This window comes from Cupressus sempervirens, chromosome 3 (assembly GCF_028749045.1).
Source record: "Cupressus sempervirens isolate cs-2001-9-10 chromosome 3, ASM2874904v1, whole genome shotgun sequence".
Taxonomy (NCBI): Eukaryota; Viridiplantae; Streptophyta; class Pinopsida; order Cupressales; family Cupressaceae; genus Cupressus; species Cupressus sempervirens.
The window spans coordinates 815,419,256-815,442,179 of NC_143120.1; the positions used below are offsets into that span (position 1 = coordinate 815,419,256).

Genomic DNA, 22,924 nt, shown 5'->3' on the forward strand with positions numbered 1-22,924 from the left:
AAAAGAAGGTACAAAGGCCTAATGCTCATGTAGATGATCTCATTAAAGAAATTGAGGAATAAATGATGAATAGGTTTGAGGCTCTTACCCTAGAAGAGGGAAGAGAGATTGTTGGGAAATCAGGAGCTTTATTATTACCAAATGTCAATATAGAAGATGTTGTGGCATTTGATTCCATAATGCAAAACATGAGATTGAGAAGGCCAAATATTAAGGAATCAAATAGACCTCCAACAATCATGTATTATAGAGAGGACTTAACCACCTTAGCTACTTGGTCCTTCTCATTATCTACTTCTGGGAAGTAGATTGTTGATGATACTGGAATCAGGGAAAACATAGTCCTTCAGAGAGTGGAAGGTGCCAATATCTCTAAATCAACTAGAGATTTGAAAGAACATGTTTCCTACATGCATAATGTAGCAAATAAAAAGGAGAAGAAGTATGAAGAGTTATAGGAGAGATATAATCATGTTTTTGCTACTTATGAGAATCAGTCAAAGCTAACCACTTGTTTGCAAACCAAAGTAAGTTTGTTAGAATATAAAGTGGTTAAGCTAGAAGCAATTAAGTCTCCTAGTTTATTTAAGCCATCAAGTATAGATAGAGCAAGCCTTTAAGATAATTGTGTATCGTGTCATTTACACCAACAATAGCCATATCCCACTCCAATAGATTCCACCTAAGGAAGGAAAATATGTTAATGCTTTGATCAAAGAGGTGGTTGACCTATGGTTAAAAATTGAAAATAGCAAAAGTATTTTTGGTTTTGATAAGGAGATTATTGTTCAAACCACATTAATGCACTTGCATGATAAAATTAACTCTAGAATATTTAGACTCCGCCAAGCATGTGAGCTTTTATATTTGGCCATCAACAAATTGGAGGATGATAGAACTTAGGTAAACCCAACTTATCGGAAGCGGGTTGGAAATATTATGAAGATGAAGCAAATTGAACTATGTGTGAGAGTGAACCCTAATGCTTCTTTCAATGCCATGCATAAAGTTAAAATTGTGAAATCACTCAAGAACATTTTAGTTTTGCCTAATTATATTGAAAATAAGATGATGGAGCTAAAAGAAAATTTAGAGTGTTTTTGGGACACATTATTGCCACCAATTTTAAAAGAGGACAAAAGTGTGAAGGAATTTACTAAATGGAAAAATAAGGCTATTACCAAGGTAAGTGACATGGTAAAATCAATAGCCCAAGATATGAATATGACACTTTTTCAAGTTTGTATTTCAAAAATTTAAATTCTTGGGTATGTATGAAAACTTTAAGAAAGAATTCAAACAAGCCACAGTAAAATACAACCCATACAGACGGCTGGCAGATCAGATCCTTGAGCATAAATGGCCAATAGATGATAAATTTGATGAATGGGTAAAATGGTGGATTCTAGCTGATGATTCTAACAATGAGGGACCACCAGAACAATAATAATTTGAAGGATTATTCACTTTTGATGGTGACAGGAGGTTTAGAGGAGAAAGTAAAGAGTCACGTGAGCCAAGGAGCATCACATCAAGCTGGTGAAGGATTAACTACATGTGTTCTTCTTAAGTGAGTCACATATTCTATTGCAATTGGAATATTTTTCCAAATAAGGAGTTGACATGTGTCTATTCCCTCCAAGTCTGAATCTTGTTACAACTCACATCTATAAATGAGTTCCCAAGACTTGAAGAAGTGTCTAAAAAAAATTATCTGAAAATATACTTTTCATTTAGACTCGGTCCATATCTTTTTATGTTATTAGAGTATGCTCTATTTATGAATAAAAGAAACAAAATTAGAAATATTCTGAGTCTTATTGGCTTTCTAAGTTATAGATCCAATCAAGTGAGATCAATATAATTGGAGAAATCAGTGGAGTTATATAATCTAGATCTTGTCTCTTTTTGTTTTAATCTTTGATTTTTTGGATTCAATGTTAAGTATATATGAATTCTAGTTGTAATTCATTTTGAATTATATCCCATCTCAAGATTTATTGATAATCTAATGGATTACGTAATAAGCTTGTCATGGTGTGAGAGAATCATAGGGTTTTACAAAGAGATTTTGATTAGTATGGGATGCTGATAGTATAGTAATTATCTTTACAAAGTAGGGAAATAGATCATAAATTATAGTGTTGGATTTATACATTGGAACCCAAATGGATAAAGCACTGATCATGTGGTTATTTTGAACATAGATAGGGTTGCATAAAAGTAAAAACTTTAAACAAAATCTTTTACGTTTTATGTTATATTGTAGATTTGAAAGAATTAGACTACACTTGACTTAGAGAGCTTTGGGATATGAAGGGTAGCTATCTTGCAGTCCTTTTGTTGTTTCTAAATTAGAAGAATTTTGATGGGGATTAATATTGAATATTGTTACAAAGTGAATGATGATTAACACCAAGGTATACTTGCTTGAAAACTACAAAATTCAAAGGGAAGAAGACTATATTGTCTTATTAGTTTGTCCTATTGGTTTGATTGGGGATACTTTTCATGGTTTGTAGCTGACTCCTAGGTATTTTCTACATCCCAAGAGGTAATTTCAATCCTATCAAATTAGGATCCAATAGCTAGTTCAGGAAATTTTCAAGCAATGCAATGTTTTATTTCTCCTCTATATTAGTATATCTCATTTCCATCCATGGAAGTTTTTGGAAGGGTTTGACTACCTAGTAAATACATTCTATTTGAGCCCCTATGTACAAAATGTTTGCCTAACTCACTGTAAATAAGGGTAACCAAGATTTTATTTGAGTGAATGATGAATTCAACATGAGGTTAGTTAGGGAGTTAGAAGGGTGACCCAATATGAGATTATTCCAAAACTCTACTAATTTTGTGCTAGGGTTTGATGATCTTTACATCCAATTCAAACAATTCACCTACTTAAGGATAGGGAGCTTTGAGAAAGAACCCTCATGGCTTCCCATACACCATTTGAACCTCCTAGTATTTTTAGAAATGTGCCAACATATGGCTATGGTAGATGTCAAATATTGAAGCATGAGGAAGAAGGGTTTCACCTTTCCTATTTCTATGTCCTACTCATTAAAAACTCCAAATATTGTCAAAAGTGTTGAAAATTTTATGGAGAGTTATTAGTTGTTGACTCTTTCTGAAAGAACTCAATTTGAAATAAGGGTTTTGTATGATAAAATTTGTGTGGATCCCAAAATTGCATTCACAAACCCACATTGGAGGATTTTTGGGTGGATTGCATAGATGGGATAAAATTATTTAAAAGGGATTTTACCAAACTAACCTTGTCACAAATATAGTTGGGATATATATATATATACATACTGCTGGAAGTGCTCATTTTAATCCTACAAAATTTGTATGGAAGAGGAAAATAAGTCCTTTCTCACAATACAAACCAATATAATAATAAGAAAATATCCTATAGTATCTTTTAAATAAAATAATAGATCATTTAAGTAACAAACAAAGCATAACATATTAAAATAATATAAAAGAAGCACCTAAGGTACAGGCACTATAATTTCAAATAAGAAGTCAGAACAGTATTAAAAATGGGAGTTTCCAAGGAAGGGTCGACCCAGCAACTAGATGGGACATTCAACAATGGAATAGTAAACAGAAAAAAAAAAAAAAAAAAAAAAACATAAAAGAATGCTGCCTCAATGACACTGAGCGCTCATACCTAGTCTAAATGTAGGAAAGGCTTATGGGAAAGAGGTAGGAAAAGGACCCACCTACCCATATTTTCCTTCACGCCTCCTAATCTCATAAAGGAGTTGAAGCGATACCCAAGAAGCTTAAGTCAGCGCATCTAATTTTGCCTTTTGGTCAGCAAGGTAATGATGAGGGTGGGCTGCCATGTCTTAGACGCTAGCCCATAGAGATAGTTAAGTCTTAGAAAATTGAGACATGAAATTAAGTGCTCAGGTGAGATGGTAAGTGGTTGGAGCAAATACCACCCCATGCACCCTCATGACATTTTGACATTCCTCTTTTGAAATAAATTTCCAATGGAGCAAGTCAAGTAATTAAATCTTCAACAACAAGTATTCCATGCTCCAAATCCAGTTGGTCAGTGGTGACATGATCGAATGGGCAGGGAGCAGGTTGGTATTAAATTTGGAACTCTGTCAAACCTATTCTATCCTTCATATTCTCAACCACCTTAACGTACTTTCAATTTAGTCCTTGTTCCTAGCGTGGGTGCAGACACATGCAGCTGAAGACATAACAAATATTGACCTTGCTCAATAAAGCCTCCACGCATTTAAGGCTGGGCGCATTAAGTTGGGTAAGAAGTTATCTTTTTGCATAGAAGAAGGTACGCAAGGTACCAAGTGGAGCAACTTAGAGCCTTGCGCCAATGCGGAACGAGGGAGACTTGTGTTAGTGTTCAAACATTAGCATGGAAGAGTGGGAAACAAGCCCTGCACGATGGACAATGTCCTTGCCCATGTGCCCACATAGATAGCAATGGGGAGCCACCATGTAACCTTGGGATAGGTGAGTAGGGGTTTTGGGAGTTAGTAGAAGATGGTTAAGGGAGTAGGGAGTTTAGTAGAGGTTAGTATAATTAGCAATTAAGGTTTGTAGTTAGTTAGTTAGTTGGAAAAGTATTAGTAAGTCTTCAAAATAAGTTTTAGGATTTAGTATAATTAATAAGTGGGAAGTAGAGTTGTATGTTTTATATTTCAAATATTAGATTTTAATTAATGTTAGTAATTTTAGTATGTTTTAGATAGTTTAAAGTTTTAAGTATTTAATTCAATTTTGTTTAGTGTTGTTTTATTTTAATTTTATTATTATTAAAGTATTTCTAGATTAGTAAGATTTATTTATGGAATAAAGTTTTCTTTTAATTTAGTTAGTTTTGTTACTGGTTTAAATATGTTGGGTAAGTTAAGATAGTTAATTTATTCAATTCGTTAAAGAAGTGATCTAGAACCATTATGTTAGTAATTAGTGTTTATTAATTTAAATTTTAGAATAAATTAAAGTTAATAGTAGATATTAGTTTATTAGTTTATTTTAATGTTAATAACCATATTGTTCTTAAGTTGGAACTTAGTGTCATTTTATTAAAAATGTTTTTGTTTAGAAAAGGATTATAAAATTGAGATAGATCATTGGAGTAACTTTAAGTGTCAAATAAATAATTGGACTTAAATTAGCAAGTTTTATAGTAGACAATGTTGCGTTGAAATACGATAGCTGTTAGATTATATGATCGATTTAGATATCTTGGAATACGTCTAGATAAGGGCTAGCATAGAACGAACATTTTAGTTGTGTGACTTCCGGGAGGAAGTCAAAGGCTAGTGGGGGAGGATGTAAGGTCCCTCCTCGCATGTACTTATTAAATATGAATTTCTCTGTCAAATCTGTTGTAGGATATTTGAATGGATATGGAGTAATGTTGTAGGTTTTTAAATGTCCTAATGAAAATTGAGAACAACAGATACATCAATGCTTTAATACTTAAAGATTAGAGAACGACTATGTTGTCTCGACTGTTTAAAACATTAATTTGCACTAACAATAATACAAAGTGTTTCACTTAATGATGATGTTATTGATTTTGTTACCTCAATGATTAGGATTATATGCATTTAGATAGTTCAATATTCACTATTGGTGATGTTATGATGTTTAGGTATATGCATGCCTAACAATGATTATTCTCGTATTTAATCTGAATTAATGAAATAAGTTATATGTCATATTGATGATGTAATTGTTGATGATTAAATGTGAGTAGAAATGAATTAAATAGTTAAGTAATTGAAGCATTATGTTCTGAGTTCGCCTCGATCCATCGTAGCATAGTGATACATTACTATTATTTTGATACTCACGACTCGAGATGTCGAGACATTATCTGATGCTTGAACATATTTTATTATCTCTTGTTGTGTGATGTTACTTTCAGATATTTGACATTCGTCATTTAAGGTTTTATGTATATGTATGTTGATGAATTAAGTAAAATGTAGGATTAACACATTGATTTTGGAATCTTTATAATTAAGGATATAAGTAGGATGAAAGAAACCCTGATTGATGTATGTTTCAATTTATGTGAATTTTTGATTCCTATATACATATGTACATGTGATTTTACGGGACTACTGATGTGTGCAATGAGTGTGCAAATATTCTAGCCGAAAAAATCGACGGAGGAACAAAATTGATCTCTATGTGCTCATTGTGGAAACATTGTTGTTCGTAATTCAAGTATTTTAATTTTGAGATGTATGTATGTATCTTTCTATGTTCAGTGAATGTTAATGTTCGTAACTATGTTCTTTTAGTGTCGCTTGACACTCATGAATTGTTTATGTTCTTCAGTGTGCTGATTAGGGTTAGCTGTGTAACCTTTGGACCTAGTTGGTTTAAGTTAGTGTCAGTTTGCTAATTTGGTGCTTAATCGAGTTTTGTCATCCCTAATCCGAATTAGTGCTTAATCTGCATTTTTGAGTTGTTAGTTGGTCCTAATTATTTTCTAGCTTTTGTTTGGCTCTAAACCTATTCCTAAGGCTTTAAAACATGAAATATTTATACCCAAGGGGTATGGGTATGGGTTGGGGGTCTTTTCCAACCCCTAAGCCCCTTTTTTTGACTTTTGAGGTCACTCAAAAAGTCTCTTTTTGCTTTTGTGCGAAAATTGACTATGGCTACCATGAGTTGTCTCACCTCACCTCCACTTAGTGGTTAACCATAGTATGGGTTGAGTTAGGAGCTTCTAGATTTGTAGATGGGTGGGAGAAGTTATTGATCTTTTTGGTGGTTGAGTTTGAGGCTTATTTAGAGGCCCTTCTTGGAGTAGTTTAGGTGGTTACCCAATCTCTACATTTAGAGAGGAGTCTTGGAAGATTGAAGCAAGAAAGGGAAAAGCTCTACTCAAACTTATTCATTTGCCATTACCTCTTTGTGCAGGTAGGAATTATCATCTCCCTTGTTCAGATTTTCATGTTTGTCTCATGCTTATGCTACCTTGTTGATGGTTGAATGCTTGTATGATTGTGGGTATGTTGGGAAGATTTGAAAACCATATTTTTTTTTAATGTTTTCTTTTCTTGTTTATGTTTGAATTTTGAGATTTTCTTGCATGGGTGTTTTGGCATTACTCACCCTTGGAGAGGGTAGAAGTGGCCAATTTCGGGAAAGGTCCTTTTAGTTGGACTCCAACAGTATAGAGTCTCTTCTTAGGATGAGAAGAGGGAGAGAGGGTAGGGTGTTATGGGACCCTACCTGTCAGCACAAACCATGTATGAGTTTTGGCATGTAAGAATGGAAGAACGGAAGTTCTTGATTTATAGCCCCGATTGGGCACCTGGTTTGGTGTTGTGTTTGACATCTCCTATTGGAAAAATCCACCTTTCCCTAGTTTTGATTCATTGTGAATCCTATTGTGAAAACCTTGTATGAATATGCATGTTTGATTTGTTTCTTGGTCATGCTTGTTGTCACCTGATCAAATTTTGTTCTCTCCATAGTTCTTAGAAATGTGTTGCAAAAATTGATATGGAACCCTTGTTAAGGGCCATGATGGAAATGTATATTGATTGTTGAAATTCAATTACGTTCGGGATTAGAATCCTGTGTAGAAATGTATTTTAAACCTCTGTTGAAGTGGCAACGAAGCCAGGTTTTCTTACTAGTTCTTTCTCGGCGGAGCCTTTGAACCAGGTAGTTTTAATAGAAAAATGAGATTGAGTAAATATACTTGCATTGAATCTTATAGCTTTGTTTTTAGTTCTGCGTATGTAATTTAAAATCAGATGTGACGGTGTTACCTTACTGCACATTTTTATGATTGGTAATCACATTCGTTTAAATTAGATTAATCAGATAACATGTTCATATATATACTTAGCTATGCATTTTTAAGTTTAAAATATGTTAAGAAAATTTGCATTTGAGTTGTGTTTTAAATTTTTTATAATTATACATGTGCGTAAGGAAGTTTAGTGAATTTATTTGAATACTTGTTTACTACATGTAATCCTATTATCACTTTTAAATATTAAAACATAACTAGTTGGTGTTTTTGGGCATGACACTATTCATACATCACATGCATTAACATACTAAAATAACATGTAAAGTAAATGCATCTAAAACATGTAAGCAATTAAACACACACACTTGACACCAAGTACGATTACCCAAAAACCTTCCAAATGAGAAGGTAAAACTGGGGTGGGGATGACGACCACAAATCTTCACTACAACAAAAATAAGGTGTAGCCAATTAAGGTTACAATGGTTTGACCATGAAACATGATCTGCCCTATAAAAGGCCTGCCCTGTTAAAGGCTTGCAAAGAATGTTAAGTCCCACCTTGTTAGAGGATTTCAACACCCTGTTAGAAGTGTGCCTGGTTAAAGGACTTTTAGATCATTTAGTTGGAATGCCACCCTGTTAAAGGATTTGGTAAAGCTTATTAGGAGTACTTTGCCTAAGAGATTTAACTAAAATTACCTATCAAAATGTCTCAACATAGATCTTGTGGTTGGCACTTGTTTGCCTAATAATAAATCACCTCTATCCAATCTCTAATTAATCCTTCACAATTTGATGTGACAATGTTGTATCCTCTATCCATAGTTCTTCACTTAACTAATTCTGCAATTCACTTTCACTACTAAGTTACCTTGAATTCTCTGCAAACTATCTTGTTTCATCTCTAATTTGATCATTCACTCCTTCACAATGCTCTCAACTCTCTTCTCTCTCTTTAAAATTTAGGGCTTTGTCCTTCTTAAGAAGACTGAAGTGGCTTAGGGTTAGGTATGAATCTACAGCTGAGATTCATCCATTTTTCCACTTAAACCTTTCCATTTTTTGATTGGTTGCATGTAATTGCATAGGGAATCTACATGTAGATTCATCCTTATCTCTAAAGAATCAAAATCTATCCTTAATTCAGCTAAAAAATGGTTTACATAGTTAGTTGTGCCATAACAAAAAAATATGTCCAATCTGTGTTGCTCGATTTCTGATGCTTGGCATATATTATAATTCTGGTTCTGACTCGACACTTGAATTGCTCAGCATCTATTGCTCACTTGGCACTTGAATCACTTGGCATGGTCTATCTGCTCAGCACTTGAGTGACTTGACACTCATTGCAATTCGGCATGGTCTTGTATTTACATATTATACTCGATATGCATCACTAGATCAACATGAACTAAGTAAATGTCTTAAGTGTGTTGACACTCAATTTTCAAAACCAATATGAGATCAATAAAAATAGGGGAAACCACGTGGGAAAAACCCTACTCCAAAAAGAGATAGAAGAAGCTAAAAAATAGAAAAGAAAGAAGGAAGGACTTATCAGTGAGACCCCCCAAGGACAACTACCTTCACCCTAAGCACAAAATGTAGCTGAAGATACCATGGGGATGAAAAAAGTTTTGTGAAGATGTTTGCAACCTACTCGGCATTAGGAATGCACTCTAGGATAAGACAACCATCTTAAATCAAATTCCTAATGAAGTGCATGTGAAGCTCAATATGTTTGGTCCTCTGATGCTCAAGTAGGTTGTGGGAAATGTGTATAGAACTTTGATTGTCACACCAGAGAAAGGTGGAACTATCAAAAGGAAATCCAAACTCTTTCATCAACTATCGAAGCCATAAAACCTCCTAACTAGCTAGCACAATTACCCTATATTTTCCCTCTGTAGATGATAATGTTTGAGCATGATGCTTCTTGCAAGACTATGTGATAGGATTAGAACCAAGACAAAAGAAAAAGCTAGAAATAGACCTTCAATCATCAATACCACTAGCCCAATCTGAGTCTGCATAACCAACAATGTGAGGATCCCTTGATATGTAGTACCTCGTATGTACCTCAAGATATGTTTGGAAGCTTGCAAATGAATCTCATGTGGATCATGTGAGAATTTAGAAACAAGTCCAACCTCAAAGGATATATCAGGACATTTTTGCATCAGGTACAACAAACTACCCACAAATTGTCTGTATAAAGTGGAATCCATTATAGGAGTAGCGTAAGTGGTAGATAAAAAATCACTTGACTAAAAAGGTGTAGGAGCAGGCTTACAATCAAGCATTTTGAATCTATGAACCATATCAACATCATAATTTTGGTAGAGTATGATTATCCCATCCAAAGACTAAACTTGGAGGCCCAAAAAATGGTGCATAAGTCCAAGGTCTATCATCTCAAACTACTCTCTCATAGCTCGCTAAACACTCTGAATCATAGAGCATGAGCTACCTGTAATAATAAGATCATCAACAAATAACACAAGTATCAATAAATTAGCCCCATGACATTGAATGTACATTGTAGGATCAAAATGATACTGAGTGAAGTATGAAGCAAGTAATAAGGAATCCATCTTCCCATACCAAGCTCGAGGGGCTTGTTTGAGCCCATATAAAGACCTTCAAAGTTTGCAAACCATAGAAAATTCCTGCACAAAACCATGAGGTTGCTGCATATATATATCCCCATGTAGGTCTCCATACAAAAAGATACTCTTCACATCCATCTCAAATATCGTCCATCCCTAAGAAGTTGTACGAGAGAGTACAAGGTGGATATAATTCATCTTGATGATAGGAGAAAAGGTCTTAGGGTAATCAATACCCTCAACCTGTGAAAAACCCTTCGCAAAAAGATGTGCCTTGTACCTATCAATATAACCATTTGCAATATACTTTGTACGGTACACCCACAACATCAAACCAACTTTCTTCCTTTTGGAAGAGGATAAAGATCCCAAGTGTAGTTCATCAAAGAAGAGTACTCCTCATCCATAGCTCTATCCCACTCATAGTGTCCTGTCACTTGCTAAAAACTCAATGGATCATTTGAAATGGCATGACTCAATAGTTTAGTACTAGATGTTTGAGTACAAGTGTGACAAGAATATGAAGGATCTCCTGCCATAGCTCTAGTTGCATCTACAGTATCACGAGCTAACTTAGACACTCTCAAAAAATTTGGTGGAGGTGGAGAAGGTGGATCATTATCAAGATCATCCTTAGAGGATACATAATCTTATATAGGAGAAGAGGAAGTACTAGGTAGTGAGGGAGAAGCTAGTGATGGAGGTTCCATATGAGGATAACACTCATTAAACTAGATATCTCGCTGAAACAAGATCTCTCTAGAATTAAGATCAAACAACCTGTATGCCTTCACATCCTCGCAATAACCAACAAAGATGAGTGGTTGGCTCTTCCTCTTGATGTCTTTAATCTGAGCATCTAGAATAAATGGCTAATCCTCACTACCAAAAATGTGAAATGTAGAAACATAAAGCTTGAAATGAGTCCAAGCCTCCTTAGGAGTCAAATGTTGCAATGCCTTTTAAGGTATCCAATTCTAAATATAGTTGGCACAATTGTTAGCCTCTACCCAAAATGAAGAACTCATAGCTTGAGATTGTATCATACAATTGACCATTTGTCGTAATGTCCCATTCTTTCTCTTTGCTACCCCATTTTGTTGAGGGGTATGTGGAACTATGAACTGATGTTCTAAACCATGCTTAGTGAAAAAATATTTGAAAGACTAAGTCACATATTACCTACCATTGTTAGTGTGTATATGCCTGACAGAAAGAGTAGACCTCTTCTGCATAAATGTCTTAAAGATTTGAAATGAATCAAAGACATCATACTTGTACTTCAAAAAGTACACCCATGCGCATCTAGAGAAGTCATCTATGAAGATAAGCACATATTGAGCACTTGAAAAAGATGGAGTGGGGAATGACATAAGATCACTATGTATCAACTCTAATGGTTCCTTAGCACGTGTGGATCTACTTGCTGGAAATGGATCGCTGTGATGTTTTCCATGTGCACAACCTTACAAACACTGTTAGTACAAGAGATCTAAGGTAGTCCAATCAATAACTCTTGTGTACTCATTTGATGCAAATATCTATAGTTGACATGGGCAAAACACTCATGCCAAAGCTTGCTCACTGTGTTTGCATGTCCAAAAAGAGAATCACCTAAAGAATCAGAGTTCTCAAAGCCATCAAATTGATATGTGAGACTATAAATCAATACTCCCAGTAGCAAAAACCATGTTAGGATCATAGAGATCTCAAATAACCACGTCATGTGGTGAGAACTCAACTGTCTTATTAGAGCCAAAATGACAAATATGGAATACAGATAGGAAGTTCGTAGAAGTGGTTGGAACCAAGAGAACATCCTGTAGGGAACCACCCTATAAAGAGATAGTGTTTGAACCTGAAACTAAAAGATGTGTGAAGTCACCAACTGTAATATATGTAGTAATATTATGAGCAAGTGAGGTAACCGAATTAGGTGAGTGTTTCATATGGTGGGAAGCACCTGAATCAATAATCTAAGTAACTGAAGAAGCCAATTCTCGTGCAGAAAGAGCATGTCCTTTACCTTAAGAAGGAGGTGGTGGCTTTAGAGAAGAAATACTATTTTTCTACATGGCCTCCTCTAAAGCCTCAAGATGTTTCCAACACCTAGAAATTGGATGTCCTTCCTTGCCACAAAAACAACAAGGATCACCTATAAAAATTTTAGTCTTAGATGTAGACTCACTAGAATTAGAAGGTTTACCCTTTGAAGTGGCTTTTCGAGCCTTTAATTTAGGAGAAGGCTTCGAGGAACTCTCACTACCTATTAAATCTTATTTGGGCTTCAATTTTTACCTCGTCTTCCCTATAGATGTCTAAGAAACTAATGGTTAGTTCTTTGATCCTATGAGAGTATCTAATTGTGTAAGCTTGGATTGATTTCTAGTTAAATGATCATAAAATACATCAAAGGTGGGCATGGTAAATCTAGGACCCAAAGCATCCATTATGGAATGGAAGGTAGAAGAGAAAATCTGAAAGTTTCCTTGAAGCTTTGACAGAATTAGATAAATGCACTCTTTATTAGTCTTCACTTTCCCACAATCATGTAACAAAGATCTATATTTAAACCTAATCAGAAAGTCCTCAATAGAGGGAAATTCATTTGGTACAAGTGATGTAAGCTCTGCCTCGATCTGAAGTGCCTTGAACTCATTAATGGTACCAAACAAATCCTTGAACTTGGCCCACATTTTGTGAGGGGAATTTAACCCATCAAGATGAAACTAAGTTGTCTGAAACATTCAAAGAAATCAAACCCATGGCCTCATCCATCTTATTCCTGTTTTGTATGACCTCAAAAGGCCTTTGTAAACTTGGTTGTACTTCATCTTAACGAAACCACAAACCCTTTGAAAGGAGAAGCCATGTCATAGAAGTTGTCCATGTGTGATAGTTATGTGGGTTTAGAGGAACTAGACAAGAAGAGGTCTTAGCCATTTTTTAGAAGGTCTTTGTTTCTGAATAGTTTTGATTTACTAATGTAAATGACATAAACAATAATATAAATTACCCCCCACAATGCAAAAAATTGAACCCCAAATGCCAGAAAGAATTCATATACAAGAAAAGAACATAAAAGATTCAGTTTAGAATCACATGTACCTTTTGAAAAATATTGATGAAAATAGCCATCTAGATCTAGATAGCAATCATAGGTAAAAAAATTTATAGGTCAAAGTACGATGCTCATAGGGGGTTTGAAGTTCTGCCTTTTCAAATCTACCAATGCAGACGTTGGCTCATGCATGAAATTCATAGGAATAAGGTGTAGGTCTAGTAAACCACATCAAGAAGGACACTGCTATGAGTTGCAGGTAACACCGTCTTCAATGTGCCCTCCAAAACAATTTCTTTCCTTCTCCAAAAAATACCCTTTCACATGCACCTGTCGATTAAAAAGTGCTCATTTTATTTTTATTTTTTGTATGCAAAAAAAAATAAAAAATAACATTTTGCAAAGAATACTAGATTTGAAAACTACAACCAAAAACTCTCAAATTAGCTGAAAAATCCCAAATTTCTTTTGTCAAACCCTTGTTCCTCTTTTTCTCCAAATAAGAACAAGCTACAGGAGATTTGACTTTGATACCATGAAGGAGTTGATGAGAACAAATCCACAGATCCTTTAGAACACCTGCATGCAAGAACTTGCCATAGAGAAGAAAAAGACGAGATAAGGCAAGGGTGTGGCTCTGAAAACATGCAAGAATATATTATCAGAGTGAAAGAATGGATGGAAATACAATAGATAAATCCTAATAGAGGAGTTTGTAAAACTCTAAAAGGGAAACCCTAAGAGGTAAAAAATATTTAATATTCAATAATTAATTATCAAATAGAAATTATGCATGTGCATAAAGTGAAATCTTAAGTAGGGAGTAAAGGTAATTTAATAAAATTAAATAAAATTAATCGTTTACTCTAACAAACACTTTATTAGTCGACTCTAAACACATGCATTAGGAAATATTATGATTATAAATCAATTCAATGCATAACTATACCCCATGAAAACGTCAACACGTCCTCCAAATCAAATTACATAGGTTAGGATGAACTATGATGGAAGGAACTTATACTATCGACCCAAGTATCAACACAACTATCAAAATTATTATTTGGTTGTCTTTACACCACCATGGAGAAGCCAAAAACATAATATATGACAAAAATGAAAGCATTGCAGACCATAAAGAACCTTTCTAAATTCATCTTTAAAATAAATCACTTATTAAATCTTGACACAAATGATAACCATGCTAAAAAAATAGAAACACGACAAACCAAATAAATTGTGATACTTCACATACAAGATATAGCATTGAAGAACACCAATCATCATTATATCCTTATACCTTACAAAATAGATTCCCAAGTCCACACTAATATATGAATTCCAAAAAAGGAATATGGAACATTTTAGTGAGTCAATTGAGACACATTATAAAAGAACATACATATAACTATTGCTACACAAATTTGTATAACTTAAAAATTAGGGAAGGGACACCTTATAAAATGTTAATTTTAAAAATACAATCACACACCTAGAACATGCAATACGACAAGGAGACCAAAATACTAACTCAATCATAGAGAAATACACTATTAAAGCCTTATATAGATTTCTTCAATCAAATTTAAGTATCAATCTAATCTCAATAATTAACCAACTATGTCTTTGAGCACGAGGTCAACAAAATGTAGCTACATCTCGTATCTAAAGCCTAATGTATATGCAACAAGGTTTCACCATATACATATCAATCATCTAGATTAATATTCTTCGATGTATACATCTGATGAACTTCTATATCACTCACCCCACAATATCTACCAACCTCTCCAAATATATTACTGATCTCAAATTGGCATTAATGACAAGACCTATCAAGTTGACATCAATGACAATACCATGCAACACTTTTTTTCATCAATACCATCATCCGTAGATGCATTAATAAAATAGAGGGACGTTGTTAAAGAAAAATCACCATCATATGTCATAAAAGAAGAATAATCATGAATCATATTATGAAAGATAGTGATTTTTTGTTTCATAATGAAGGATACAATATCTATGATTTTGATCTACCAATTGGAAGCACATAAGAGGGAGGGTTTGATTTGACCACTAAAGGGAAATGGACCATAGATATTTTAAAGAGTATCGTAACATGATAGATGTAATATGTAGCTTTTTTTTATAATGTTTTTTTATGTTTATATAGAAGAGAGAAGTGTTCACTATTTTTGTTTGTTAATAAAATTTAGGAATCCCACAAAGCTAAAATAACTTAAATTTAATCTTAGAACTATAGATGCAATATATCTCAAAGATATGAATAGTCGAGTTCATGAAATGACATTACAAATATATTTTAAAAATATCACCATTATATATCATAAAAAAGGAACAATCACAAATCATATTATGAAAGGTAATGATATTTTTTCCATAATGAAGGCTAAACTATCTATGATTTTGATCTATCAATTTGAAGCACATAAGAGGGAGGCTTTGATTTGGCCACTAATTGGAAATGGACTATAGATATTTTAAAGAGTATTGTAGCATGATAGATGTAATATGTACCTTTATTTTTGTTTTATAATTGTTTGAAGAAGAGAGAAGTGTCTAATATTTTTGTTTGATAATAAAATTTAGGAAACCCATATATCTAAAATAGCTTAAACTTAATTTAGAACTATAGATACAATACATTTCAAAGATAAGAACACTTGGGTTCATGAAATGACATTACAAATATATCTTAAACATGTGTATTAACTTTAACAAGTATGAAAGTCTATATTAAAATTTGTAACAAGTGGTGACAAAACTAGACACTACCATTCAATATCACCTTCTAACGTCACAAAATGTTAGAGACTGATGATGCAAGTCCAAGTGCACCCCCCTTAAGAGCATCAAATAGCTCCAAATCACACCCTACAATATATCTTAGATATAAACTAAATATAATTCAAATCTTTTATATACATATTAATAATATTTAAAAATATAAACATGTATCTAAAATAATAAAAATTAAACTAATTGAGACAAATTAGAGTTTACTGTAAAATTAAAATGAAGTGAGCATTGACATCACAATTAAAATATAAAATGTTAAAAAATACAATGTAATTTTTTAATATACTACTTATTGAATCACAATTATATTCTAAAATAGTAAACGGAAAAAAATAAATTTAAAAATGACAATAAAGAATATATAATATGAAAAACAAAACCAAAACCATAGACAACATCCAATCCACATATATAAAACTTTGAAAAATAGTTAGAAATATGTTACTTTCCAATCTACTACTATAATGAGCAATGGACATAAATTTGTGGGTCCGCAAATGTTACAAATATGGCCATACTAAAATGCACTTCCATACGGAGGAGAGGACTTGATTAATTTTTTAAAAAGTTAGAAAAAGCAATGTATAGGAAATGCATTTTCGTGGCTGTATAGCCACCAGCATTAAGATGCAACCTTCTGAACTTTAAAAAGTAAAAAAATTAAAATAATAATATAAAGAAAAAGTTATTATGGTTTTCGAAAGTTTGAAACTGGAGCCTTTTCTCCATACGCGCGTTATGCGTAGAGGCTTAGGCAATGCAGTGCGTGTGGGAATTGAAGGAAACTGACTAATGTAGCAGGCACTCCAGGGTTGCATGCTATTAATAGTTTGGAGAGTTATGGCAATACAGTGTGAGAGAATTAGAAACATCCGGAACAGAGCGTGCATGCATGCATTGTTGTCCGACTTTAAGAAACTTTCCTGAATTTTAAGAGGCTTCAGCAGCACGTAATGTGACCAGGATTTGTGGTCGCTATATTACAGAGTTTTCACATTGTTTTACTTCAATGGTTATTTTAGTTCGTTTGCCTTGTTAGCTGATCTTGAATTGGGTCTGAATTTATTAATTTATTTTGAGAAGAAGCAGCATCTTGCAAGTGTTTTTGGAGGTATAAAGATGAAGTTCAGAAATGGTATGGAAGTCGAAACATGCAGCAAGGAACCTGGTTTTGTAGGGGCTTGGTTTGAGGGTGCTATAGTGTCTCAGGAGGGGAATATTTATCGTGTCCAGTACGATAAATTTGAGACAGATGAGGGGCATCCTCTGATGGAGGAGTTACAATGCAACCAATTAAGGCCGCGCTCTCCTGAGATGAACATTATTAGTTGGGCAGGTGGTGATCAAGTTGAGGTTCTTGACAAGGATTGTTGGTGGGAAGGTGTTATCTCAGAGGTTCTTCCTCACAGATATTATAGTGTGTACTTCCCTTGCTATGACAATTGCATGAGATACCCCTACTCCAATATTCGGACCAGGCAGGAATGGAAGAATGGGAAATGGTCATTATCTCTTCCGGTAAATATTTTCCTTTACCTGTTTGGCAATTGTTTTTAACCGTTTAACTTCTGTCGTGTTGTTAATGAAAATATTTGAAGAATGGCTCAATATTTTGCCTCTTGAGCATATAACAGAAGCACCCAGCTTTTATTCTATCCTACTTAATCATGTATAAGTACCGCGTAGATGGTAAATTGAAGTCTCTACTAAGCATTAGGGTTTCACATATATGACAACTAAACACAGTGACCTAATTCAACATAATTAAGGCATAATTTAAAGAACGAAATATCTTCTATACATAACCTATCACTAGTAGGTAATTGAGCATGCCACTGTTATCTATGGTAAAGCCAACCAAGTCGTATCTCACATGTCACTATCAAGTGCAATGATCTTGTGCATAATGATATTAATAAATAACATGTAAAGATGTCGTATTTATATCCCATGCTATGTACTACGTACTCTAAAGTATCATTGTTCACAATGAATTACGAAGTAATATATCACGTCCTACTCTTCCAATACACGAGTTTAACAAAATACAGTGCATTCTTGCTATCATATAGAGACACCACTATCCTCGGCGATTACATTAATCTCAAGATAATCTACCAGATTTTAAGTAGATCACTGAACATGGGTTTTATTATCTAGTGAGAAAGGGTATCTTTCTTACCCATACAATACAATAAATATCCAGCTTAAGTGTAGTTCCTAATGAATACAATCCTCAAATGTACCGAAATATCTCTAATAACTTAAGAATTTGGGCAAAGTTTACAGGCCTTTGTTTTGACTTAATATCATTTGTTTAATATTCCATTGGAATCAAACATTTTGATCTTGTAGTTTCTGGAAAATAACATATTCTTGATTGCCTTTTGTTTGTAGTTACATTCATTGAATTGTCTAATATCTTTATGCCTGGAGAAATGTATGCCCTTTTTTACTACTTGTGCCTTGTATGACATATCAAGAAGCTATTGGGCCCCGAGGAATTATAATTATCAATGTATCTTTGCTACAAGTTTTTGAGTTTTCAGTGTATAAAATTGAAACAATTGGTTTAGAATAATTAGAATATTAGCATTGAGATTTAGTAATATAACTGATTCTTATTGATAATTAGAAGGGTTTTCATGGCACTGTCAGATCTTAAGAAGGTAGGTATCTAATATAACAGTTGGAACAAACTTTTAATCTCTCTTTTGTAATGGAAGATATCCATTTCATTTAGTTATGTCTTGGTGCACATGTTAGCTTTTCAAACCTTTACATTCATTTGAGATCTCATCTTCCTTTACCTATAGGCTTTTTTAGCAATTCTGAGAATTTTGGATCTTCATATGAACACTTTTATATCAATCTTACTTTGTTAGCTCTATTAGGGGTGGTTCTTGTCTGATTGTCAGAGAGTTGCATCATGCATTTTATTATTTGGATCTACTTGAATTTTGGGATACAACCTTATGTTGAGAATATTATTAAAAAATTGACTTGTTTATTAAGATGTCGAGTCCTTTACACCAGTGTATCTAACACATGCTTAAAATTATTTTTGTAGGCAAGAAAACGGAAGACATCAAAACAAGGGAATGCAATTGTAGAAAGTATGTATGAGGTAGATGAGGGCTTTCGTCCTGACAAATGTGACAAAATAAAGAGATTTAGGCATTCAGAATCAGCACAACATGTAGACAAAGGGACACTTCATGCCAAGGGCATTTTTGTTGATGCTTCTCACTATAACACCAGAAAACTGCCTAAACTTAGGAAGAAGCAAAAGAAAAATGGAATTCGCCTGGCAGACGATCACAATGTATCCACACATAAGTTGGAATTATTTTCATATCGCTCTGTGTTAGAGGCTTTTCATGCCCAAGGTTCATTAAGCTGGGAAAGAGAAATTTTACTGACCAATCTCCGTTCTGAATTGCACATTTCTTGCGAAGAGCACACATTTGTGCTGGAACAACTTGCATGTGGTGTTTGATGTAAAATTGTACAGTTCTCAATTGCATATATTGTACAAAATGTTCTTGCAAGATTTGTTACTAACAATCTCTGGAATTTGACTAAAGATGCTTTTCATGAAGAAAAAAGTGAATAGCCTTCCATGTATAATGTCCAAGATTCTTATCAATGTAAAGATCTTTGGCAACATAGTGCAGTTCAGATTTTTGTGATCATGTCATGGTTACTCTTGAATTTTTCATATATTTCACTCTCATTTTCTAGTTGGAATGAACTTTTCTTGCAAACACATTGAAAGTTTATATACTTTTAATTTCTTTCAAAGATTGTGAGATTTACATCATTAGTCAAAAATTGAGTACAAGCACTTTTTAAATTCCGTAAACAGTATATCAGTCAAGACAAACTTATGCAATTGTTAGTCATTATGTTGTCATTTTGACAATATATTCAGACAAAAACATGCTTATTACTGCACATATAATATTGCAATAATCAATCGAGCTATTCAACCTTCATCCTTGAATTAGACACTAGTTTCTTTTTATCCACAGAATTGAGATGTTGCCTACATAAAGTTTTTTTGGTAAGTGGCTTGTTTGTTGCATTGTAATCTATATCTTCGGCCTTCCAGTCAAGAACAATCTAAAATAACCACTGTCCACTTTTCTCCTTTTATGCCAGTATCCTGTGGGGAGCCCTTGTTGCAAACAAATTTCAGTCCATGCAATAACTGACCAGCCAAGAAAGTCAGTAATGACCTTTTTTCGCAATTCCAGCAACTTTTACATGCTGTGTCCAGTCAAGCACCTTTTCATTTACATTTACATTTGTATCTTTGTCGTTAGTAATTGCTAGTTTCATAGCCGCAGCATTTCAATGACAATCATTACTTTAAGTTGCATAAATAAACCCTTATGGTTGATTGTTTTCCATTCAAAAACCTTGGAGTGTAATGTATTGTTTTTAAACCTTGTTTTCAAATCTCCAACTCTGATTTGGAAAACCATTTTTTATTAACTAACATTTCATACACCTAGGTTGCCCTTATGGTAACAAATGCTGGATTTGTGCATCAATCAGGACAAAACTTTATCTTCATTCAACTTTGTAAACAGAATAGCATTTTGAGGCAAAGATGAAAGAAAGATGCAATTAATGATTAGCAGATTTCCATTGGAAATAATTTAGCTAGTTTATTCTAAAAAATTGTCTGTCTGTCACCACATTCATCTGTTTGCACATATGTTCTTTGAGAGTTACCATTTCATCTTGATGCCAAATGATGCTTTCAAAAAAAGAATAGAAAAAGGTATTATACTAAGTTCATTGAACTTCACATTGTATAGCATTTAATTTTAACTATAGGAAGGAAAAATATTCTTGCTTCTCTCTTAGTGATCAATGTGTGGAGCAATTCCACACATCCGAACACGGGAAGTTGTTAATAGACTCTCAACAGCTCACTTGACATACAATCAGCTTTAGGTCAAAATAATCAAAGTCAATCCTAACTTGTGTATCATGTTGCAAGTTATCTATTTCTCATAGTGTAAGGATACAGATATTTTCTCTGATAGGCCAGTGTGTATTTCATAATATATATTTCTTTTGGCTGTTGCCATTCACCACAAAACTCATATGAATGAGCTCTTGTTGACAAGTTGATCCACCAGGACACAATCTTAATAATCCAGAGCAGTTGTGGATGAGATGAAGCAGGAGCCTTGCTTCCTTGAGGAAAAACTAAAAAACGCATATATTTAGGTTATGGGAGCCTCTTGTGGACCAAGAATCTCAAAGCCTGCTACAACAAGTGGAGATGTTTGTCATATTGGCACTCTAATAATGCCTAAGAGCTATACCATATTTTATGGTCGATTTTGGTTGAAGGATTGATAAGGATGCTTTTTTCCAAGGTTTGATCTTGAAAATAGGATTTTCACGCAGTCGTGGTCATAGAAGAAAATGTTGTTATATTTCAAAAAATATCAGATCTCATGCCAGACTGATATTTTCATGAAAAAATTTAAAATTGTGATATTTTCAAAACACATTGACTGCTGTTTTGATTGAAATTTTTCTGAATATTTATGTTAGTTTCTGATTTTATTTGTTGTCATTATCTGATTTTTTCCCTTAAGAAAAAGGGTGGTTTTCAGGTTAAGTGATTTTGATATCTTTAGGATGGCTTAGGTGTTTGATGAAGATCAACCAAATTAAAAGTAATTGTGAGCAGTATGTTGGAGCTTGAATATCAGGAATTATATGATTCCTTTAATGAGACTGTTTCATGCTTTTTGTAAACTTTGTCTCATGTTATGGTGATATTAAGAGTACATCTGTTTATTCTTTGCTTTGTTAGAATTCATGCTTGAGAGCAGATTTATTTCTCTATCTGGGATGACATATGGCCATTGTTCCTATGGCTCCCTTGAAACTGACTCTGTTGTACTGGAAGTAAGAATTTGTGAGTTATGTCAGTCACCCTAGACAGCTCTTGGGAAAGGTTTATTGATAGCAATAATAGAATGCTCTGGGCACCATAGAAACCAGATCTAAGTTGTAAGCAATGGTTTAGGAAACAGATATGGTGGTGCTTTTGGTCTTCACGAGAAACATAGTGCTTTGCTATTTCTCCTATCTACCAATTTAGAATATTGGACCATAGCATGAAGACTAAATGCCATTAACTCCCTTTATATTATCTTTACATTGGATCGGGTGGAGAAAGACCCTTGTATTTTATTATTTGGCAGTAAATAGTGGTCTATATTAGCATTTTAATGAACTAAGTGATTGTGACCAATTTGGTTTATATTGCATTGGATCACATCCTACCCTATTTGTATTAAATACTTATGATCTAGCATATAACCCATAAAAGACATTAGGAACTGCAGCTTCACAGTTCGTCATACTTCATAGCAGGTAGTGTCACTCTTGCTTTATGTGACTTTATAGCTTGACAAATATAGTTTGTAATGTGCAAATGATTTTTAGGGTTCAAACTTTGAAGTCACATTATATAGTGATGCATTCATTATGCAATGAGCACTATAATCAACAATTACAAAATTAATGAGGAAAATCCTTATTTCAGTATTCATGGTGTACATTTTTTGTTTTCTTTCACTCGCACTTTCTTTGCAATTAGGATGGCTTT

General features: G+C 33.8%; 1 protein-coding gene across 1 annotated transcript; it reads left to right on the forward strand.

Annotated features, from left to right (window-relative positions):
* Positions 1 to 17,397: 17,397 nt before the first annotated feature.
* LOC149569284 (uncharacterized) lies at positions 17,398 to 19,777 on the forward strand. Its single transcript, XM_089816869.1, has 2 exons — positions 17,398 to 17,796; positions 19,349 to 19,777. Exons 1-2 carry the CDS (start codon positions 17,398 to 17,400, stop codon positions 19,775 to 19,777), a joined length of 828 nt encoding a protein of 275 aa, XP_089672995.1.
* The last annotated feature ends 3,147 nt before the right edge of the window (positions 19,778 to 22,924 follow it).